Genomic DNA, 25,801 nt, shown 5'->3' on the forward strand with positions numbered 1-25,801 from the left:
GGACAAACCATTAGCTTATCTGTGTTTATCCGTTCACACCGTGAGGAGAGATGACTGAAAGCAGACATCTGTTTTACTGCTGGTTTATGGAATATTTTCACATCTATTAAATCTGCAAAAAGCACAGCCACAAGGCAAACCCCATAAGTAGCGGTTGTTCAGTCGTCCCAGTCACTGGCTCCACTGTCCCTTCAGAAACAGCGCGTATTGTTTAAGCGCAACTGTCACACATGTTCTCCCCTCAGGCTGGGACGTTGTCAGGCAGCAGATAATGACATGCCCCTCTGACTCCCCTCCTAATGGCTCTACTTATTATTCCCTTCAAAATTCCAGCGGATTCTGTATTGCTAATTTGCTTAGTGTGTCAGTAAGTGGTGTGGGCTGGTTTAAAGGCAGTAAATGATGCCTGCTGATTACACGCCCCTCAAGGAGCCACCCATATAGGCTTACCATGCCGCCCGTGTGCTGCTACTAGTACTGAGCAGCGGGGTCACCTCATGCTACTGACTGAGCAGGGCACAAACTAAAGACACAACTACAGAGCCCAGCCCCAAGGGATACTGCGCCAATAAGGACTTGCTAGCAGATACTAAGGAGCCCCACCCGTGCCTATATACCGGGAGAAGTTGCAGCAGTTCTGTCTTATCGTGACGGAGAGAAGAACTAGAATGGGGCTTAAAATGAAGGAAAAAGTTTCCAACTTCCTGTTCGAATATGACACCCCTAGAATGGTGCTTGTCCGGGACAAGAAAGTGGGGCTGACATTCAGGATGATCCAAGTGGGAGTGCTGGCCTACATTATTGGGTAAGTGACAGCTGAACTACTAATAAAGGGGCCACAGGGTAATGGTGGTGGTACTGAGGTGTCCCATACACGAATAACATCCTGTGCCCCCAATGTGCCATGCCTTTATAGCACAGTATATAGTGAATAAAGTACCCCCTCTTGTAAATTATAAGGATATTATAAGTTACTGAGGAGTTTCATGACCATATAAAAACACGAGGCCGAAGGGCGAGTGTTTTTATACAGGTCATGGAACTCAGAAGTAACTTCTAATATCCTCCTATTTTGCAACTGGGGGTACTTTATTTATTATAATACACACGTTTCAGTGAGTCATGTGACAGAAATGACATCAGAACTCACCGTTTATAACTGATGACATCAGAACTCACCGTTTATAAGGATATAATTTACAGGACATTCATGGCTTTTGTGTATTATATATACATATATACATCAGCACCTCTGGAATGCTGTGGAGTGCACTCAAAGGGTTAAACAATAACTGTTCAGAAAATATTTATTACTGTGCTTTTATTTGTATGACTTTCCACACCTTTATATTGAGTGAATCTACCCTATACCTAGATTTGTGGCGCATTCATATCCATGGTGTCACTTTATGTTATGACATCGAGCTTTTCTTTCAATACTATAATAAGTTAGAGGTTCTTCAGTGATTTCATCCGTGTGTGCCAATAAAAGTAACAAAACCATCTTGTTTTATTAAATATACAAAATATGGTTACTATGAAACAACCTGAACTAGATATTGGAAACGTACAAATGGGAAACAGTTTAAGACAGATCAGGGTTTTTGTTATTGTGGCTGGTGGAACTAGGGGAGACAGGGCATACATTTTAGTCATTTATTTGAAGTCATCATGTTGGCCGTTTCATCATTTTAAAACTATAGAAAAGTTAGTTCAGTAAAAACAATTTTGAGAGTAGTGTATATCAGTGTACATACACACATATAAATACATTTAAAGAGATACTGATAGCAGAAATTAAACCTTTTTTTACATCTACCATAAAATTGACTTTGCATGCTTCTTATAATTTTGCCATAAAGTATTTGCCCAATGCTGTTTCATTACCTATCTGACTCCCTGTGTTCGTCTATGAGGGTGCTGCCATATTTGTGCTGCAGGAGTCTGTTAGCATTAGAAATTTTAACTGACAGGCTGAGATTGTTGGCAAAACAGTCATGTTTAGGAACTTCAACTAACAATTACAATTGTCAGCATGACCTATAGGTAACTTTTAATGTACATTCATATTTTAAAAAGTATTTTTTTATTGTCAGTATCACTTTAAATTAACTACAGAGAAGTGCTGTGTACTGCAGAGGAATTCTGTATCTGTCAGTATGGATGAGTCCAGTGGCGTTTTATGGGTTCTATTAATCAAATTGTTCAGTTTTTGCAAAGCACAGCCCCCAAGGCATCTGGGAACTGTAGTTAGATAACTGCTGAAAGGCCGTAACTTATGCCTTAATTTTTTTGGTTTAGTTTATGGTCTCAGCTTTCCCGTATTTTTAAGGCCCTTTATCTTTAACAAGGTTTTATGAACAGGTGCTTAAGTGATGCCAACCACTGCCAAAAAAATGATATGATTTAGATCATTCTTTCATCACAGTTATTTAGATTGTGTGGGTCAAGGAATGTGCTTGTAATTGCTATGTACTGCTCTTACAGGAAGCGGTTTATAAGGACAATTCTCTACTGTTAATATTAAGTGCAACAAAGCCCATAAAAGTATCCAGCAGCATCTCAATGAACGTCCTATGCAAGACACATACAGTACTGTGGTTCTCTTATAATTAACTGCAACTGCTCACTCCCAGTGTTAAAAACACTGCACGGAGCCTACTTTGAAAGCATTATCAAATGCAGAAGAATAAAATTAATGTGTAAATACAAACTTGTGCCAAAATGCATGTGTAACTGTTCATTTTTAATTAGTTTTCCTTTCCTTTGTGCAGCAGCCAAAAGCGGCAGTAGCATTACTTTTTGACGTAAAGAGAAAATATGTAGGTATTCTTTTATATTCAGTGGGACAAGACTGGACATAGTCCATGACTAACTTTTCTATACTTTTAAAAATATGAAATGACTGACATGATGATTTCAAATAAATTGCTAAAACAACCAATACATTTGTGTCCTTTCTCTCCTAGTTTCAATAACCCCTGGGGGTCCCAGCCACAATAACAAAAACACTGCTCTGTCTTAAAGGGGTATATTTATCAAAGAGTGAAGATAGAGTTAGCCACAGTCTTTAAATTCCGTTAAATTCCGCCACTCTGCATTCATTTCTATGGGATTTATCAATGGGTGAAAGTGAAAGTTCATCCTTTGATAAATACTCCTTTTAAAATCCCATAGAAATGAATGGAGAGTGGCGGAATTTCACAACGGATCCATAACTTCACTCTTTGATAAATATACCCCAAAGTGTTTCACATTTGTACGTTTCCAGGTTGTTCAGGTTGTTTCGTGTCCCATATTCTGTATATTTAATGAAGATGAAACAGGCTGGTTTTGTTGCTTTTATTGGCACAGCATACGGTTGTGCAGCAGCCAAATGCGGCAGTAGCATTACTTTTTGACGTAAAGAGAATAATTATGTAAAATATATGTGAGAGTGAGAATACTGATAACTTGCACCATGACGGCTGCAAGTTGTGCCTACTAGTAAGGTGCCCTAAGTAGCTAGATGCTTGCCAACTTAAAGGGGAAATATCACAAAATTAAAATGTAATATAAGCTTCATGGGTCTGTACTATTTCTGAAATGATCAAATTACTACAGTATCCCTCTTCCAGCATCTTTCTCTCTATATTCTCTCTATGAAGGAGTTGGGAATATGATTTTGATAGACAGTTGGATATAACACAGGTATGGGATCCGTTGTCCGGAAACCCATTATCCAGCAAGCTACGAATTACGGAAAGGCTGTCTACCATACACTCCATTTTATCCAAATTTTTAAAAATGGTTTCCCTTATCTCTGTAATAATAAAACAGTACCTTGTACTTGATCCAAACTAAGATATAATTAATCCTAATTGGAAGCAAAACCAGCCTATTGGGATTATTTAATGTTTCCATAGTTTATAGTAGACAGAAATGATGAAGATTTACAGTAACCCATTATCCAGAAGGCTATGAAGGCCATCTCCCATATACTCCATTTCATCCAAATAATCCACATTTTTAAAAATGATTTCCTTTTTCTCTGTAATAATAAAACAGTACCTTGTACTAATATATAATTAATCCTTATTAGAAGCAAAACCAGCATATTGGATTTGTTTAATGTTTACATGATTTTCATTAACGTTGAGGTATGAAGATCCAAAGATCCATTATCCAGAAAACCCCAGTTCCCCAGCATTTTGGATAACAGGTCCACTACCTGAATATAATTTGTAGGGGTCCCTTTACATGCAGATATATTATAGCTCACTCATATATCTAATTCCAGCACAAACAAAATTGAGCAAAATAACTGGCACAAATGCTGCTTGCGGAGACAAGATTTCTGGTGATTTTGAAAGCAAAAGGCTGCTTTGGACCTACTTTTTAGTCAAAATCAGACTCCTGCTGCAGATTTGTATAAAGAGAGAATGAAGACACACATATGTTGAGAGAGGGATAGTGAAGAGTAACGTGATTATTTTCAGAAATGACTCAGAATATTCAATTGATTATATTGGGAAAATGTATTTCGCTATAACGAAGCTTATATTATATTTTCATTTTCCAAAAAGTTCTAAGAAAGGTTCCGTAGATGACTGCATGCTGTGATGTTTTAATCATGTACCAAATATGGTTGGACACTATGCCCCCTAAGTAAGGTGCACTAGATGATTGTGCCTTCTATTCACTTTCGGCAAGTACCTTAGGTTCTTTGCTACAGTGTGCAAGTTCCCTGAGAAGGTTATCTTAGGTGGCTACATGCTGTGTTTCCAAAGCAAGATACCCCCAATGCTTTGGCATCACCTCTATTGTATATTACACAAGTTGGATGAACAGAGTGCCTGCCAGTGCATTTCTGATGGAGTTAAAACCCTTTATTTTTTAATCTTTAGAATATCTCTTTGTACAGTGCATATCTGCAAAGTGACAGTGCCTCTTCTAAGCTCATGCAAAGGTCTTCTTCAGGTCTCTGATTTTGATGCAAGTGGAGTCTGAGTGAATAGTAATGTTGAAAATTGTATTCAACTGCCCATAGATGTCACCCTATTAAGGTCAGATGCAGTTTCTGAGAGTGGGATTCCATTTGATGACACCACTATACAATCATTTCGCTGTTTTATCATGCTGTATCTAGCTTGAACAGAAATCAGTGGGTGCCCACTCTGGGTGACCTGCCTGCAAGCACCCAAAGCCAATATTCTATGTGAGCAGTTTTCTCACAACACTCTCATAGTGGACTAGAATGTCTTATCTAACCTATACTGAAATGCAGTGAGTTTTAGTTTAATAACAGCTGGAGAGCCACCAGTTGGATTTCCAGGTTTGTGTTTTAAACACAAACCTACTTGTAGTGACAGGCATGATCCATAGGGACCTTGATTTAATTTATATTCATGTCCCTGATGGCTGCTGAGCAGATTGGTTCCTCCTAAAGTAATTGCCATGGGCCAGTGGTCAGTCCATTATTATTAAGGGTTCCTTAACACTAGTCACTTCTGCTCAGTCAGATGTGGCCAAAATTAAGTGCAGCTGATAGTAGCAAAGGTTTTTCAGGGTTTTATAGATTTAAGATCCACATAAGCCAATATAATTAGGGCTTAGCATCACATTTGCTTAGCTGTTATATTTATAAATTCCTACACAAGCAAGTTCAACTACACATAATAAGCTCTATATAATATCTTTCCTTCCCAAACACACAGACAACATACTGATTTAAGGTCTGCATTCAATGATTCATATTATAAACAAAAACACTGTTAAACTCCACAGTACATTTTTATCAGATCAGATCACACAACAGCACAAGGTATTGTGATCCCCCACAGCTGTAATTCAATGTCGGATCAGATAAGGGGTCAGATTCAATTCAATGAAAAAAAGTTATCTCATGGTTTATCATGTGAAAAATCATATATGAGATTCAATTTGCGAAGAAAAAACCTTTGTTCAAATTCATTTCCATTTTTTCCCCATATACTTCAATAGAGTTTTCATGTGATAAGCCATGACCTAAGTTTTTCAAATTGAATTGCATCTCAAATTGAATCTCGTTCATGACTTTTCGTCTGATGAACAGAGGGTGTATTTATTACAATCAGGAGACATGACTGACCCCAAAAGATGTGCTGAAATATCTGCAGCCCCACAGGTGTAATCCTTTTAACATTCCACTTTTCAGATGGAAATCAGTTAATACACTGATGTTGGCAAAGCTCTGACTATGTATCTTTTGTCGGAATATTGGGGATAAACGTGGGTTTCTAGACACAGATTACTCCAGGGAAGTACTGCAAGAAATGTTCAGTAATCCAGTTGATTTGATTCATTATTGCTGGACTGCGATAGGAATTACTGCAATAGGTTACAGTAAACCTATCACTTTACCTAATGGGCAGGGTATTTTATTTCATAAGAGAGAAGCAGAGGTATAATTCTTTCAATATGGGAGCTTCTAATGAATTGTATTGTATATACCCTAGGCTGGAAAGTGTTTATTGCTATTGACTTACTTGGAAGAAATCCCCACACGTATTATGCTATTTACATAAGGAAACCCCTATATTGATTTATTACTGGATAAACCACTCATTTTGTATAATGCCACATTTAAAGAAGTACAAGAGCATTTGGTGTTTTAGCAAAGGCTTGAATACCAGTTCAAAATGTTACCACTTTTTGTAGCGTCGGGTGCCGACTGTAACTCTGTCTGCCCAGGTTAAGTATTTACTCCAAGAAATATATTCCAGCAGCACTCCATAATTATAAATAAATGTGGTTTATTTGTGCCACAAGACAGGCAAAGGTTTGGCCTTCACGAGCCGTATATCAAAACTGTCTTGTTTATTCACAATATCAGAGTGCTGCTGGAATATATTTCTTGGAGTATGTAAGTTTAATAGTACACCTTTGGTTTGCAGAACCTGCTCATCATCTCATAAAACACTGTACCGTATATACCCGAGAATAAGCCAAGTTTTTCAGCATCCATAATGTGCTGAAAAAGTCTACCTCGGCTTATACTCAGGTCAGCGGTACCCGACCCGAGTAGCTGAGATTGCAGTCACTTGGGGAGAGACTGCAATATCCCACAATGCCCTCTGTTGGTTATATGAAAGAATAACAGTGCGCCCTCTGTTGGTTATATGAAAGAATAACAGTGACTGCAATATCACACAGCACCCTCTGTTGGTTATATGAAAGAATAACAGTGACTGCAAAATCACACAGCGCCATCTGTTGGTTGTATGAAAGAATAACAGTGCGCCCTCTGTTGGTTATATGAAAGATTAACAGTGACTGCAATATCACACAGCACCCTCTGTTGGTTATATGAAAGAATAACAGTGCGCCATCTGTTGGTTATATGAAAGAATAACAGTGACTGCAATATCACACAGCACCCTCTGTTGGTTATATGAAAGAATAACAGTGATGGCAATATCAAACAGCACCCTCTGCACATGGTAGTGGGACAGTGGGACAATGCACACAGTAATCCGTTTGGCAATTCTCTGTCACCATCAACTTTGCAAAGAAGTCCGGTTGATCGCTGGGGGGGTCGCTTTGGCAGAATGTGCGCTGCTGGGAGACAGGGCTGTAGTTGTGTCTAGGCTTATACTAGAGTCAATAATTTTTCCCAGTTTTCGTAGGTAAAATTAGGTACCTCGGCTTATACTCGAGTATATACGGTAATTGCAATAGCATCATTAGTTGAAAATGCGTAATGTAAGAACCGATCCATCTCATGTTGCTTTTGTGAACTGACACGTAAGCCATCAAACAACAAATCTGATTAAATCATATATTAAGTCAGTAATATTCTATTTCTTATTGCAGAAGTGTATGGGACCTTGTAATGCTATAAATGAATACATAAATACGTACGTACATACTTACAGATACATTCTAAATCAGTATTTGTTTCAGCCCCAGTTGAATGTCCAGCCTTTTGTAAGCATGCCTGGGTACAGGTATAGAAAAATATCAGTGTTTCAGCAATACAGCCATAATTCCAAGAATCTCCAGAAAAGCAAATACATATTCAGCCAAGAACTCACACTAACTGACCTTCAGACTGGGCTTTTAGGTGTATCTTGGAGTGTAAATGGCCATTCTCTACAGTTACCCCCCAGGAATTCCTGTTTGGGAACCACTGGAAGATGGAGGATAATGAGCACCAGAACAATTAAGAGTGCACATAACTTAAAGCAGTGAACAGCATTGGCTGTGTTTTGTTTCTGCTCTACTTCATGGTTCTGCACTAAGAATAAATCATTGAATCGGGCATTAACAGTACATAAATGAGATAATTGAAATGCTGACTCTTTTAAAGGGATACTGTCATGGGGAAAAAAAATGTTCAAAATGAATCAGTTAATAGTGCTGCTGCAGCAGAATTCTGCACTGAAATCCATTTCTCAAAAGAGCAAACTGATCAGCAAACTGATTTTTTTATATTCAATTTTGAAATCTGACATGGGGCTAGACATATTGTCAATTTCACAGCTGCCCCAAGTCATGTGACTTGTGCTCTGATAAACTTCAATCACTCTTTACTGCTGTACTGCAAGTTGGAGTGATATCACCCCCTCCCTTTTCCCCCCCAGCAGCCAAACAGAAGAACAATGGTAACCAGATAACAGCTGCCTGGTAGATCTAAGAACAACAATAGTAAAAACCCATGTCCCACTGAGACACATTCAGTTACATTGAGAAGGAAAATGTAACTGAACACATTCAGTTACATTGAGAAGGAAAAACAGCAGCCTGCCAGAAAGCATTTCTCTCCTAAAGTGCAGGCACAAGTCACATGACCAGGGGCAAAAGTGCTTAGTACAGCATCCTCATCAACTTTAAATTCACTTATTTTAAAGTTTTACTTATACTTTAAGGTTTCATATATGTTCGGAGTTCATTGGCTTTATGTGCCTGCCTCAGCTATGCATCCTTATAACTTCAGCTCTCTCTGAAGTTATTAAAGGCCTTTCCTGGCAAGTGTAGTAAATACAACCATACCTAAAGGGGAAGTTGAACTTTTTTTTAAACCTGTGTTCTGATTTAGAGTGTGTGTCTAGAATCTTTGTAATAAAGTTAGTACTGTTGTGGTTTTCCAGAAAACTTTGAATAGTAACATAAAGATCAGATAATTCATTTCCTCATATGAATACAGAGTGACTGTATTATTTATATTTATTGAAGTATTTATAACATGTCTATGGGCAAAATAAAACCTGAAGCAACTAGTATTCTACCTTTAATTAAAGTTGAAACCAATCTGTAGACAATTAAAGCAGTAGAGTATTCACAGTTTTAGCGCAAGTCATTGTTGATGATCACAATGAAACAGATACAAAATGTGTAAAAACACCTGCATCGAATTACTAATGCAATTTGGGAAAGTTTAGATCATAGAGTTTTCTTTGCGTATTGCCACTTTCCTCTTCTAGATTTGACACTTTACACCTCTTGACAAACATCACTAATCAAAATGTTCTGGTGCATCTCCCTATTCACACAAAAAACAAAACAAAACAAAAAGCCGCAGCAAGTATCAGCCTCATCTGAAGATCTTCCAGGCTGAAAAGAAACAATAGAAAGTGAAAACACAAGATAAAAAGGCATAGGTAAAACCAGTAGTGGAAAAGCATGACGGGTGCAGCGTCGATTCCACACCTATCCCTCTACCTCCCCCCACACCACAAATCTCCTACCCCAAATAAGACATACATACCGCTGGTTTGGAAAGAGATGGCTGCAGTTGTTTATTTTAACCAATAATACAATTATAATCATGTATAACATTTTTAACCTTTTAACAACCGTTTGTATAACAAACTTTTAAACCTTTAACATATTATTCCCCCACCCGAAGAGGAGGGAATGGGGGTGGGGTATCTGTACCCAAACTGCCAAGATAGGTTCCTGTTCCTTTCTCCCAACCCTAAACCGGGCTGCATACCACAATATGAGGACCCAGGCCTACCAGGCTATTTCCACTGACTATGACAGACCCCCCTTTTAACTTTCCCTGGGGGTCCTTGCAAAGATACCCCCCGCAACTGCGACTAACACACATAATATAGGGAGGGAGGGTGGGATGCTGCGTCCTTCTTCCTCCACGTCCCGGCGCCGAATGGTAAGTATTACCGCTGTTCCTTTCCTCTTCTCAATCGCCGGGACTCCCAGCCAATCAGCACCTGCAACAGAAAAAAGGGGGAGGGGCGGGGATAGCTGTCTCCTAAGGCCCCGTCAAGACCCTGTTGCCCCTATTCAGGCCATGGGGTCCCCTGACAGAAAGCAGCCAAAAGACAGAGCATAGTTGAAAGGGGGAGCAGAAAGAAGAAGGAGGGATTAGGGAATACTGTAAAAGAGAAATAAACAAGAGCAGCAGACACTTACAGTATGCAGTCAAACAAAATAATGCAAAAACAGAGATAATGGAAATGTATTAAAGGAATACTGTCATCACAAAATTGTTCCCTTTTATAATACGACTATTGTGTGGGCTATTAGTGTTTTCTTATTTTTGTTACACCAGAAGTTCAGGTTTCTTGTCTTTATATTGTTTAAATACAATGTATCTGTTTACATTACATTGTTTAGACTCCTTATTGCTTTCTCTGTCTTTGTTAAGGCCGCCATAGGCATTCCAAGCAGCAATGTAGTAAATGTTTGTGAACCAAGTAGATAAAGGTTATCGGGTTATATTTGTCTAAGCAATAAAATACACCAGTATATTTAGAATAAATCTTCAAGCAATAATATAGCAAATATATTTAAGGGAAAGGTACACCATGCACAGAAGGATGATTTCAACTTTGTTTATTAACTGTACATGGGGAGGCCCATTTATCAAAGGTCGAACTTTGAATTCATGCGAATTTTTTTTAACTGTAAAATATCTGAAAATACAGGAAATTCGATTGGGAGGTTATTTGGTAATAAATATATAATCTAAAACTCAAACGAATATTACCGATCCAAAAACTCGACTAAATTCGAACTCGCGAAAAAACCCTCAAATGTCAGGAAGGCTATAAACATCTTTAAATGGCTCACTGGACCTTTGCCATTGACTTCTACATGAACTCGGCAGGTTGAAGGTGGCAAATAGTCGAATTCGAATTGTTCCAAGGGTCAAGTTTTGATAAATCTCGATTTTCAAATTAAAATTCAAATCGGGTTTGGATTATTCACAATTCAAATTTCAGAGTTTTGACCAAACAAAAAAATTAAAAAATTTGAATTTACAATTCGACCCTTAATAAATCTGCCCGTAGTGTAGAACATGTTGTCCCTTAGGTTTTTAGATCCGTTTGTACCTTTTTGAAACTTTTTGAGGTTCATGTTTCATGTAAAATATGTTCATTGGTTTTATTTGCCAGCCTCAGCTATGCTCTGATGTCTGTATTAAAGACCATTCTAGGCAAGTGGAGTTAATGTAACCATACCTCTCAGATAAAGGGAAATTGAACTTCTCTTTGTTTTGCAAAACAAGTATTTTGTTTCAGATTGTGCATCTAGAACCCTTATAATAAAGCAAGATAGGGGCATTATGTATCCTCATATATTGTGTGTAGGTCCCTCAGCTGAGTAACTGACAGCAGCACATAGCATGTGCTGTGAATCAGCAGAAAAGAAGATGGGAGCTACTGGGTTGTTTTGAGCTGGCACAGAATCTCAAAACATAGTGTACGGTGTTTCTATCTTAAAGGGATTCTGTCATGGGAAAACTTGTTTTTTTCAAAACGCATCACTTACCGGTAATAGTGCTGTTCCAGCAGAACTCTTCACTGAAATCCATTTTTCAAAAGTGAAACAGATTTTTTTTATATTCAATTTTGAACTCTGACATGGGGCTAGACATATTGTCAGTTGCCCAGCTGCCCCCAGTCATGTGATTTGTGCTCTGATAAACTTCAGTCACTCTTAACTGCTGTACTGCAAGTTGAAGTGAAATGACCCCCCCCCCCAGCAGCCTAACAACAGAACAATGGGAAGGTAACCAAATAGCAGCTCCCTAACACAAGATAACAGCTCCCTGGTAGATCTAAAAACAATATTCAATAGTAAAAGCCAAGTCCCACTGATACATTAAGTAGGTGAAATAACATCCTGCCAGAAAGTAGTTCCATCCTAAAGTGCAGGCACAAGTCACATGACTGGGGCTGCTGTGAAGCTGACAATATAGCCCCATGTCTGATTTCAAAATCAAATATTAAAAAATGTGTTTGCTCTTTTGATAATTGGATTGCAGTGCAGAATCCTGCTGGAGCAGCAATATTAACTGATGCATTTTGAAAAAAAAATGTTTTCCCATGACAGTATCCCTTTAACTCTTTGTGAAGCTTTAGTTTTTCTTTAAAGAAAGATCATATGTTCTTAATATATGGTTCTAAGTTAATACATCCAGGTTGTTTCCTTGTTCCAGGAAAGAAACATAATACATAATAATACATTCATAATAAAGGAACACAATTAAAGGAGTGAATGATGATGCTTTAAAGACCCAGAGCTTTGTGCTGTATGTAGACACCTGGAACGTGAAGCAATGTGCAGATATATAAATTGCATGACCTTTGTGAATTAGTGCTTGGACCAGAAACAGGTTATTAGTACAAGCAATATACTGTCAAAGATAACCACGCCCATTCAGCAATAGTTTCAACTGTCTCTCAGAGCAACTCCCTAATTGCATGTATTAATATTTCATTTTACTAAAAAAGTAAGCATTTCTGCTAAACAAATATATTTGAATATTTTATTATTTCCACCTCAACTACCCAGTAGGAGAATTTGATTTTCGTGAAAGATCCCCTTTAAAGCATTGTGCAGTAAATGTTAATTGAATTTGAATAAAAAAACCAAGGAGGTAGTTTAACTATGCAAATGTAAGTTCTATAGAGCAATAAGGGTGTAAAATCGCACCGCTTAGTGCTCATTTACCCAGAATTTGTGTCATAAATTGCTGCATTCTGCGCCTCATGCCAGATTAAAAATCCAGCATGAGGTACAGAGCATGAATTGACTGCCACAGGCAGCTCTGTCTATGACTGGCAGAAAGGACAAAGTACATATATATAGAGATAAAAAGAGATATTGGGCCATCTGCAGATCCACAGACAGGCCAAACTAATTTTTTTTTACAAATTTGAAAAATCTTTATTGATTTAATAATCATCTCAAAAAGCCTTACGCGTTTTGTGTTTATCAAGGGTCCAATTGAAAGTTCAAGTTTTTTATGGTCAACAATGTCAAATTCAATTAGAGATTTATTTAAATTTGATTTGAGATTTTTTAAAAATTCCAATTTGATTTTAAAGATTTATCATACTCTGGCCCATTCGAATTTGACTATTCGTCACCTAAAACCTGCCAAACTACTGTTTAAGTCAATGGGAGAGGTGCAGGGATCAATTTGGAGATGTTTGCAGCCTTCCTGACATTCAAGTTTTTTTTGGAGAAAAAAATCGAATCGAATTTGAATCGAATTCTATTCAAAATTTTTGGGTTGTTTAAATTCGTCCGAATTAATAATTATATTAATACATTTTAATAATAAGCTTAAAAGTAAGGACAAAGTACCGTGTGCCTTCCCCGGGCTCCCAAACTTGTGCATCTGAATGATGTGCAAGTTAGGGGTGGGTAGGGAGTAGGATAGGGCATGCTTACCTGCTTTCCTCACTATGCTTCTCATATATACAATGCTGCTGAACGCAGACAGTGCTATAGTCACATGGAGAATGCAAGTAGCTAGAGACAGAATGGTGCAAATGCACTCCTTCCCTGCCATTTGTTTATGAGCCTAAAAAGTGTTAAAATGAATCTAAGGGATATAAGAACTGTGTGCATTAGTGATGTGCGGGCTGTTCTGATAACCGATGGTCGGGCGGGTTTGGGTCGACCTTACACCTCCGGTTGTGGCAGGTTCGGGTTCAGCTCTTTTTCTCTCCCCACCTGCCACCTTGCACTGACGGCTTCCGACTATAGACACGCGCCTTATCGCCCCTTTTTGTGATGTCATCGGCAGGCCGGCGCAGTCTATAAAAGGAACCCGGAAGTCGCGGGCACGGGTTGTAGGAGGGCGGGTTAGGGTCGGATAAAACCCGACCTGCACATCACTAGTGTGCATACAACTTCTGAAGCAAAGATAACCAACAGAGTAATGTGGATCATTTCTTCAGAAACAAGACAACTAATATAGGTACAACTCGGCAATGGAGCATTTGGCAGCCTGTTGGTTAGCGTGTTCCCAATATGAAGCCAGCTCTAATCAGTATTGATCATATTTTGAACAAGACATCTTCAAAATCCTGTTGGGCCATGGGCCAAATGATTGGGTCATTCTGATTTGCTTACTGTATAGGTGGGTATACACACATCCTGGACAAAAACAAGTGATTCTTTCCATATATAGCCAAATTAAGCTACAGCAATCATTTCAATTCTAGCTGCACTATAGCAATCAAATATAATTGTTGATTTGTTAATTGGTCAGTCTGCTGGTGCAATATCTTACAGTGCTGCCAGTGAAGTTGCACTGGGGCCCAGAAACAGGAAGATTAAAGAGGGGGGGGGCAAGCTGGAGATTTAGTAGTTTTGAAAATAGCATTTGTGTTTCCAGTTTATAATCTTTAAAGGACTCATTTTCTTACATACACATACTGTATTTGATCATACCAATCAAAGTTTTGTAGGATTATTTGTACACGTTAGGGAGCTTAACATCTGCCATAGGGAGTGACTGAAAAAACCCCGTAAAATACTGAAATTTACATAGGTGTTTGACTGTAGTATTCCCTCACTCTTTTTTGCAAAACAACTAGTGGACTTAAAATATTATCAGCTGTGGGATGGGATTTTTTTCATTTTTTTAAAAATTTACCATTATTTGCACAAACTTTTTTCCCATTTGCCCCCCTCCTAAAAGAAGCATTTATTTTGGTGTGAATACATGAACAAATAAATGCTGCTATATTGGACTTTACTATAGACAATCATTATCAGTCAGCGCTGCGCAATATGTTGGCAATCTAAAAATACATGTTAATAATAACCATTAGACTGAGGTTAGCAAAAACAGCTTAAAATGCATCATCAGCTCAGTTGAACAAATATATCATGTCAGCAAGACAAAAGAGCTCTGGCAGGGAAGAACTTAATAAATCTCTCTTTTTATCCTGTTTGTTTGTGATCTACATACTCTTGATAATCATTTCCCCTGCAAGCAAAATTCTTTACACTGTATATATGACATGAGCAAATTCAACATGGAGATTGTTGATGCTGTGATATCAGTAAAATATATTTATGCAAATATATGTTCAAATAGTACACAATTGTTGGGAGGTTTGTAACTTTATATGCAGATTCTCTAACTGGTTTGGCTTTCTTCATTATTTCACTTCTTTCTTCCGTGCTCTCACTAATCCTCTATAAGCATGTAATATCCCATCAGTAAAAATCATAAATATGCTAACCAGCTGTCAGGCAATCCAGATGTGAGGGAATGATTAACCCAGTTAAATAAGGTTATAACCCTATCACCAGAGATACCTGCTGCCATCACTGTAATGTTGACAGAGGGCAAAGCAAAGAGACGTACAGTATATGTCATGTACAAAAAATTCCAGTACATTACTTTGTGGTGGTTTCACCATACAGGTAATATAATAGTCACTAATTTGCTTCATTCAGAGGGGAAACCCCTATTTTCTTTTACTTTTTCCTTATAACCATAGTACAGTCGTTTATTTTTCATGTAGACTTCATCCAACAGTAATTTAAAGTAAAATGATATGATGTAGGTATTACGATGTTGGTAATACACTCATTATGTAGCCCATTTATTAAACCTCGTCTTTATCTGTTCGAGGTTTATAAAGAGAAAAGTCAAATTTTAAGTGGAAAAAAAAACAAATTTTAAGAGATTTATTGTACTGCAAAGCTACCAAAAATATGAATCCAAAAATATTGCATCTCAACCTGTCGAGGTCTTGTAGAAGTCAATGGCAGATGTCCCTGAAGTTGTTTCTTGACACCGTGATCTGCGCTGGATAATCCAATAAAGGGCCAGATTCAATTCAGTGAAAGGTTATCACGTGAAAAGTCATTGACAATATTCAATTTGGGAAGCAATTCAATTTAGAAAAACGTATCTCACGTTGTATCACGTGAAAACTCTATGAAAAGTCTTATGGGAAAAAACTGGAACAGGATTTGGAGAAAAGTTTGTTTCTCCTCTAATTGAATCTCGTCCGCGAGTTTTCATGTGATAAACCATGAGATAACTTCTTCTCACTGAAATGAATCTGGCCCAAATACGGGGGTTTCGCCATATAATCCGAAAAAGTTAAGTTCTCTCAGAGAAAATCCAATAGTCGTGTTTTCAGAACGTCAATTGCACGATATGAATTGACACTCGATTTTGTTGTGACGTGGTTGTTGCACTGATTTTTTAGAGAAAAATTATTGCTAAATGAATTAGATTTGTGGAAGGGAGTTTGGTCAACTTTGTTTTTATAAAAAAAATTGATTAATTTGAGTTTTAGTAAATAGGCCCCTATATGTCCATTTTGTAGAATTATAACATGATACTCGAAAAGATGTTTTCCATAATGTAAACTTACGTCATAATATATCGACATATCCTATCCTACGGTGGAGTATGAGGGCAAGTCAGCTTACTGTATGAAGAACATTTCTTCTTTGCCTATGCATGTATTGAATCTTTCCACTGCAAGCTATGTGGCAGATCCCACTGATATTTATAGGTATAAAAATGCAGACAAAGAATGTTTTATGTACACAGTAAGCCTGGCAGTTATACTGTACTTCACTGACATACTTTTTAAATTGATGCTTAGGTCACTTTGTGGGATACAAATCACCCACCACTTCAGTCTGAAGCAGAGACAGCGAATAGCACTCCCTGTGGTGTACGGCAAACAGCTGCTATTAGGGAGATACTCTGAACCCCTACAAACTTCTGTTGTCCGGGGGCTGAACATGTGAAAATGAAATGCTGCCGTCAGTGCCAGTGCAACCTAGTAGTGTGCATAAATCACACAATGGTGAAACGTTACCCTCCTACTGTACCCTTCTACAGTCCTTATTTAGGGGCATATTTATTATGCTGTGTAAAACAAAATTCACCAAAAAACCCCCATATAAAGCTGTGCAAAATAAATGGTGAGTTTTTTACCAGTGCAGGGCAACAATACATATTGTCATACACTTTAATTGTTTGGTGTTACTGTTCCTTTAACTAATCCTCTTCTGTCTTCCCCATGTTATGTTCCATCCGTTCTTTTTATTTCTTATCACCTTCTTCTGTGTACTTTTCCACAAGACCAGAAGAGACACACTTGGTAATTCCTGTATGGATAGATATTATAAAAACCAAACAGGATTAACTGAGGGTATGCACTTCGTTTTAGCTTCAGAGCTAGAGGTGGGAGATACCTGATACAGGTATACATTGCATAGTAGTTTGTCATCAAGTAGTACTTGGATACAGTGCTTATATTTACCCAGCATATCAGGGTCACTGTATTGTAGATAACTAGTCTCATCGTGCAATAAAGAATACTTTTTATCATTTTATGACTCACATCTTTAAACAGATTGCCTATCTTTTTTATCAGGATACAGCTAAAGTATATTTTTTTATCAGTGCATCAGTATTCAACGCACTGTAAAATAATGTGCATGGTTTTAATTGTTTTATTAAAGAAAGCCAATGCCATGCACAATTTTTTAAATATATTTTATATGTGTATGTTGGTCAGTGAATGCAAACCTTAATCTGTGTACCATGGATATCAAACAGGTTTGAAAAAGTACCAGCACACAAAGAGATATGTGCTACTGCTGGGCAACACATATTTCTTGTGGCAATCTGAATGCTAAAGACATTTTCCCATCATAAAGTGATTGTGAAATTGGACAGTTCCCCAGAGAAAACTATGATTTGTTGCCCACACACAGTTTGAGTGTCTGATGTTCTGTTTAATTGTTGCAAGAAAATCTCACTGAAATGAAATATTGAGAAATAAAGGAGTTGGTTATTTGAGGGGACATAGTCACTGATAGGATGTGACCTCTGTGTATAGGGGTTCTGCTGATTCTGTCAGATCACAGTGCTGGCCTCAACAACAACGCTCTGGCCTTTCATTACTATTTTTTTTCTTCATTATAACCTCACAGTACTTTGAAACAAATACATAATAATATGTATATTTGTCTATTCTTTTTCGTTTAGATGGGTGTTTGTCTATGAGAAAGGTTACCAGAATGTGGATGGCATCATCAGCTCTGTCTCAGTTAAAATAAAAGGCTTAGCTGTTACAGATCTACCAGGCGTTGGCACAGAGATCTGGGATGCAGTGGATTATGTTTTCCCACCACAGGTAAAAAGAGCAAAAACTTTTTCTTATGGTAATAGAATTTATTGCAATATACTATTATTAAAGTGGACCTGTCACCCAGACACAAAAATCTGTATAATAAAAGTCCTTTTCAAATTAAACATGAAATCCAATTTCTATTTTTTATTAAAGCATTCATAGCTGTTGTAAGCTCATTTAAAAATCTCAGCTGTCAATCAAATATTGTCTGCCCCTCCTCTATGCCAGTGGCATAGAGGCGGGGCAGACAATTACTTTCACTTTCCATTCAGCACTTCCTAGATATCACTGCTCTCCACACATTCCCCCGTTCTTTTTACCATTTAATTGTGTAGCCAGGGCATGGGGATGGACATCAGGTCCCCCATTCTGGTGCACAAACAAGATTCTGAGATGATGCAAGGCTTGTCTTAATAACAGTGTCCACAAAATGGCTCCTGCCTGCTTGCTATAATTTTGAAATCCCAGACTGAAGGAAGCAAGATTCAAATAATTTATATAGTGTTATTAAAGTTCATTTTGCTTGACTAATGTGATAAAATAGGATTTTGAATAATTATTTTGGTTGACGGGTCCCCTTTAAAGGAGAACTCCAGCTTCCAAACCAAAATGTAATAAAGAGGCCCACATAACACCGAAACCATTAATATACCTATCACAATTAACTATTTCTTCAGAAAGTATACAAACATAGCAATAAAAATGTATATACATCTCTTGTGTCTCAGTTTTAGTTGTTGACAAATTTGTTTCCCAGTTGGGAAAGACGGAAGGTATGAAAACTATTTAGCTAAAACCATGTAGCTCACAAAATTCCAAAAAAAATTAAAACGAGTAATTTAAACTGGTTATAGCTTTCTGTTTATGACAATTGTGAATATAAACTTGTGCAGTTGAATACTTTGTTTTGAAGGATCCAGTCAATGTAATTTTAGACTTGATCTTCACGTAATAGTAAATTTACTATATAATATATATATATATATATATATATATATATATATATATATAGTGAATAAAGTACCCCCTCTTGTAAAATATAAGGATATTATAATTTACCGAGGAGTTTCATGACCATATAAAAGCACGGGGCCGAAGGCCGAGTGTTTTTATACAGGTCATGGAACTCCGAGGTAACTTATAATATCCTCATATTTTACAAGAGGGGGTACTTTATTTATTATAATACACAAATTTCAGTGAGTCATGTGACAGAAATGACATCAGAACTCACCGTTTATAATTGATGACATCAGAACTCACCGTTTATAAGGATATAATTTACAGGATATTCATGGCTTTTGTGTATTATATATATATATATATATATATATATATATATATATATATATATATATATATATACATATATATAGAGAGAGAAAGATATATATATATACAGTATACATATATATATATATATATATATATACTGTATATATTTGTAAGCAAAACACAGTGAACCAAACTAATCTCTTGAGATACAAAAGCAACTGCCAGAACCACAATAAGAAGCAATAAGTCTCAATCATCAGCTACTTTAGTACAGCTTAGACGAGTATGTAATTTATTGATTTAGAGGAGGCAGATTGCACAAATTGCCTATATTAAAACATCAAGCCATTTTAAGTGTAAAGAGCATACCCATAAAATGGTCAAAGTCATTCCAAACACAATTATAATTACATTTTATGACAAGAAAGATTGGTAGTCCTCAGCCTTGCTACCCCTGAGAAGGCTTGGCCATAGCCCAAACTAGTACTCCACATCTTTTCCTTTACCAGGCCTACGATGCACCTTGCCTCGTTTTTGATAATTGCTGCTTCAGACACTTAGTTGTGGTACAGTCCTCTGAATTTTTTTATTTACAGCAATTGGGGGGCCAAATAAGGCTGATTGTTTAGCCCACATGTCAATGATTGTATCTTAGTAAGGGCCTATGCAGACCCTTTGGCAAAGGACTGCATAATCCTCACCCAATAGGATTTTGTAACCTGTGTCATATCTGATTTCAGTTTATAATAAATTACATAGTGAACTTTATATCCTGAGAATCTTTTTCATTTTAATTAATGATATTAATATTTGAATGAGTACCTCATTCTACACTCCAGCGCTGCACAATATGTTGCAGCTTTATAAACACTTAATAATGAATTAATAATAATACACTAATAGCACTAAGGGGCAGATTTATCAAGGGTTGAATTGGAAATTCTAATTTTTACATTTTTTATAGTCAAAAGTGTCAAATTCGACTAGAGAGTTATTAAAATTCGAATTAGATTTTCGAGGTTTATCATACTGTGGCCCGTAAGTATTCAAATTCGACTATTCGCCACCCAAAACCTGACGAATTGCCGTTTAAGTCAATGGGAGATGTCCAGGGATCAATTTAGAGTTGTTTGCAGCTTTCCTGACATTCAAGTTTTTTTCAGTGAATTGATCTGAATTCAATTCAAGTTTTTGGGTTGATTTAATTCATCCAAGTTTGAAAAGTTTTTTTTAATAAATTTCGAATTGGTGGAATTTAGAATTTATGGGAGTTTTCAAAAACTCACATGAATTCAAATTTGACCTTTGATAAATGTGCCTCCCATGGTATTGCCCCTCTTTGCAACAATCTTTGGTCATATTAACACAATAAACAAAAAACCAAGGTTTAAAAGAGTGGTTTACTTTTAAGTTAATCTTTAGTTTGTTATAGAATGGCCAATTCTAAGCTACTTTTCAATTGGTTTTCATTATTATTATTATTTTTATAATTTTTTTTAATGATTTGCCCTCTATTTCTGACACTTTGCCCCCTCTCACAACAGTAGGCTAGCAAGTTTGCGGAAGTGCACAGCGTATGTAATAAAACTTTTTAATGAAAAAGTTACGTTTGCTCCAAAAGTTTATGCCACCTTCGAGCAGGTGTTATAGATTCGCAATGCGCAATTAAGGTTTGCAATGCAATACAAGCCTAATGAAGAATATTACATTGTGTCATGCAATTATTGATTCGCAAATTTGTTTGCAAATGTTATTACATTTCCCCCTATAGTTAACTAATTTCAAGTATTGGGGTATTATGATAACAGTTTGCACCAGGTCTTCTAAGCAATAGCAGCCAATCAGGTTTTTGCTTTCAAAGTTGACCAAAAATTCAACCTTCTAATGGTAGCTATGTGTTACAAGTACTAGTTCAAACCTTGCAACATTTATTACAGTACTCACTATTAGTTTGATAATTCTGTCACATCTATGTTCCCATAGTTACGCTATGTCTACAAGGTACTGTATGTAGCACTCAAACTCACCAAGCATGTTCCATTGCCCTAAATAACATGGGGCTCACACATTTCTACTTTTAGCTAAACTCTAACCTTTCCTATTTTTATTCTCAATTTGCAGGGTGACAGCTCATTTGTTGTGATGACTAACTTCATTACTACTGCAGATCAAAAGATGGGATACTGCAATGAGGTAAATATAGATGATTGCTACTTTAATATCTTTGCCTAGACTTGCATTGACATTATGTATTATTTATTATAGATTAAAGTGGGTAATGATAAAGGATTATGAACAGTTAGATACATTCTGCTATTTAACAAAACTGAAACTTTCTCCTGACAGTCAGCTTAGTTCATTAAATAAATTGATACCCCTGACACCCATATCAGAGTCACACGGGGTGCTCGGAGATTACTACTAATTATATCCGCAGTAGCTAAGAAAACGATCCTTCAGGTCTGGATATTGAATACACCGCCCACTGTCAAGATATTTCTGGAGAAATTAGTCAGAGTTTTTTATATGGACTGGGTAGAATCGTCCTTAAATAAAAACACAATAGTTCAACGATTTTTCGAAACGTGGGAGACGTTTATTGACATCATTCCACAGGCAGTAAAGGTTAGGCTACAAGAATGCTTCCAACACACAGAATGGTTTTCCTTGAGAACTATAAGTGGGGATCCTCCTATTAGCTTGTGACGAACATCCACAATGTGGGTAACTGGCACCTCCGGCACTGCGACACCTAGCACTTCTGAGACATAGCGACAAACATAGAGATCCGGTACTGGTCATCACTTCCACACTGGTTGTTAAAATGGTTTATATGTTATATATGTTGAACAGTCCATGAATACTTGCGGAGACCATTCGCATGGCTTCATGTCATGTACCACTGCCTACATCTCCATTTCTACTTGACGTTTTGGTAACTTTATTTGTACAAGATAGTAACTACCGTCAATGTCAATGCATAATGCTTCCTGTGTTTCTATTTGTCGTATGACACTGTTATTCTCTACACCTGTATTATGCCAACTGTTGTAACGGAAATATCATTGTGCACTTTCGGAGCTGTAGAAAATGTATCTAACTTTTGCTCGAATAAAAATTGTTTTCTTAAAAAAAAAAAAAAAATTGATACATTTATCAAATCCTTCCAGCGTGAAAAATAGATCAAAATAAATAAAATGAAATAAATTCTCAAAAAAACATTTTACTGTTCTGAAATCCAAGCTACTTTCACAATTCATTGTCCATATTGCAGCTCCCAGACGTAGCACCTTGTGAAACCAATGATGACTGCAAAATCACAGCTTTTCGACAGAGTCAAGGTATGATGTGCTCATAGGTTTGGATAGATACTACAACATAATGTCAACTTTTTTATTGTTTGCTGTATTTATCCAGAAAATTTCGATGTGATCAGCAATAGTGGATGCCGATGGCAGGGAAGAGTACAAAGTGCAAAAAACATGGTGGATTGAAATACCACCAAGGGAATGTTAGTAACAGCAAATCTATTAATAGTCTTTTTAGCCCTTATAAAAGAGGACTTGAATTGAAAAATAATTTTACATAGATCCATAACATCAAACACATATTGACTGAAGTATTAAAGGGGTACCAAACCCTGCTCTGTTCTAAGCTGTTGCTGGACTACAAATTCCAGAATAATGTAACATATTATCATGGTTAAGGCATGATGGTAGCAGTAGTCCAGCAACATCAGGGTTGAATTCTTAAATCAATATTGCACAATAACATTTCCAAAACTTTTCCCTAAATCTCCACAGCCAGTGACTGCATTAAAATGCAAAGAATGCTCCAATGAGAAGCCCAGCTAGTTTGTGTAATGAGTTTTTTGTCAGTAGAATTCTCACTGATGAATTTCTTGAGTCTATAATTATGTTTTTTTAACAACTTCTATAGCAAAACTAGGGGGAGCAGAGGAACAGTGTTATGATTGAATTTACAACCCTTTTAAGAGTATTAGTAATCACTCAGTTATTGGGGTTAAGTTTGCATTTTTTACATGCACTATAAATTTATTTTTAAGGGTGAATCTCCTTTACATTAACCTTTAGTATATAGGGTATGACTTTTTTCTAGCAGCTTTGCAACTTTTTGGGGGTCACTGACCCGGCAACCACAAATTCTCTCTGCGCTGTGAGGCTACAGTTTTATTGTTATTGTTACTTTTTATTAATTGTATTTATTTATTGCCCCCTTTCTATTCATATTCCATTCTCTCATGCAAACCACTGACTGATTGCTAAGGTAAATAAGACCCTAGAAACGAAATAGTTGCTGACATTCAAAACCTGAGAGATGTTGAATTAAAAAAATAAATGAGGTGTAGAAAAAAATGACGACCAACTGCAAATTATGCCCATTATGCTCAGGTTGAAAAGGAATCTTAATGCCCAGTAATATAATTCTGTGTATTGTTGTAAGGAGAATAAAATGCAAAGATAAACAACATCGGTTGTACATTGTTGTTTGCTAACTTTGCAGCGTCACTCTGATGTTTGCCTATGAATTTTCCCAGTTTTGATAAATGACATATATATATGAAAAAAAAATATTTACTGTAATTGCAATTTCAGTAACCAAAGTAAAATTATATGTGATGTTTTGACCAATTGTGTAATTGTATATTGAAATGCTACAAATGCTTCTAATTAGAAAATATATTGCTTGAGATTAACATAGATCTTCAAGAAGTTCTTTTCAAGAACTTTCCTTGGATCACCATACCTTAAGTCTGCTAAAAATCATTTAAACATAAAATAAACCCAGTAGGATTGTTTTGCCACCAATATATATATTGATATAGCTTAGGTCAAATGGTCAAATACAAGGTACAGGTATGGGAACTGTTATTCATAATGCTTGGGACCTAGGGCTTTCCAGATAATGGAACGTTCTGTAATTTAGATCTTCATAACTTTAAACATTAAATAAACCGAATAGGCTGGGGTTCCAATAAGGATTAATTACATCTTAGTTTGGATCAAGTACAAGATACTGTTTTATTATTACAGAGATAAAATGGAGTCTATGGGAGACAGCCTTTCTGAGAAATTGGAGAATTTACCATGAAATTTACTTTGTTATTATGGAGGATAAAGGTAGCTGCAAAAAAAAGTATATAGGAGATATATTAGGGGAAATACAACTTAGGAGTAGTAGACTTGTGTGTAGGGTGGTATATAATGTTTACGCTGAACGCGTACAGTACATTGTAGTTGTATTCAATATAAAGGGGAGATATTTTGTGTAGTGAATTTTGGGCAGATGTCTACAGACAAAAGAGAAATACACAGAATTATGTCAGCAATTTCATTTAAAGACAAGCATAAAATGCTATGCATTCCTCTCCAAAAGAGTACATGTTTTCTCTTTAACAATCATCATATACGAATTCTCATAATTCATTGCATTGCCTTGCTGAGACAACTGTGAGATAGGGACCACCGAAAGGTAACATTCTACTTGTGGTTAAACATGTTTTCTGTTGTTTTTGTTCAACAACACATGATTTCCAGAAGAGACCAATGATCCATCAATGGGCCTGTCAGGTAACAGATGTCCAGAAAGTTACATATTGGTGGAGGGATTAATCTGTGGTCTAATCAATTTATCAGAATGTGATTGACTGGCCTGCTATTACTCTTGCATATTTCCCAATAGTCCTGATTTTTGCAGGACAGTCCCACAATTCAGACTGCTAGAAGTGATGGGGCTTTCCAGAAAATGGGAAGGGTTTTAGCGGATTGGGGATGTGCCGGGACATAATGTTTGTCAGAATGGGGCACGGCCTTAATTGTACCTTTTTTCCATTTAAAATAATTGGAGTTATGCTCTTTTGTTCAAACAAGGCATACAGGAACCCCTACACACTTTTTTACCAATTATAATTTAAAAATTCTTGAAATCCAATGGGGAAAAAGAGAAACAATTGGGATTTCTCCAATTTCTGTTTTCGAGCTGTGCTTTCAGATTTTGCCTTGTTAAGAGAGACATTGCCCTATTCCTCAATATTCGCCTTATAGATAGGGGCACTGCCCAGTACAGTGTTGAAATCTCTTGGGTTCCACAGGTGCCTTCAT

The 25,801-nt window shown here is 36.8% G+C and overlaps 1 protein-coding gene across 2 annotated transcripts in view; it reads left to right on the forward strand.

The window, feature by feature from the left end:
- The first annotated feature begins 201 nt into the window (after window positions 1–201).
- Window positions 202–25,801, forward strand: part of p2rx1.L (purinergic receptor P2X, ligand gated ion channel, 1 L homeolog) — a 53,124-nt gene continuing 27,524 nt past the window's right edge. The window contains exons 1-5 of one of the 2 annotated variants that reach the window (XM_041582282.1): window positions 202–805; window positions 18,260–18,407; window positions 21,801–21,872; window positions 22,954–23,020; window positions 25,238–25,270. In XM_041582282.1, the coding sequence (XP_041438216.1) occupies window positions 669–805; window positions 18,260–18,407; window positions 21,801–21,872; window positions 22,954–23,020; window positions 25,238–25,270 (457 nt within the window). In that variant the 5' untranslated portion in view covers window positions 202–668. The remainder of the gene's footprint in view (window positions 806–18,259; window positions 18,408–21,800; window positions 21,873–22,953; window positions 23,021–25,237; window positions 25,271–25,801) is intronic. The other variant, XM_018246974.2, reaches the window with a different exon arrangement.

The sequence above is a fragment of the Xenopus laevis genome, chromosome 2L, assembly GCF_017654675.1.
Source record: "Xenopus laevis strain J_2021 chromosome 2L, Xenopus_laevis_v10.1, whole genome shotgun sequence".
Lineage (NCBI taxonomy): Eukaryota > Metazoa > Chordata > Amphibia > Anura > Pipidae > Xenopus > Xenopus laevis.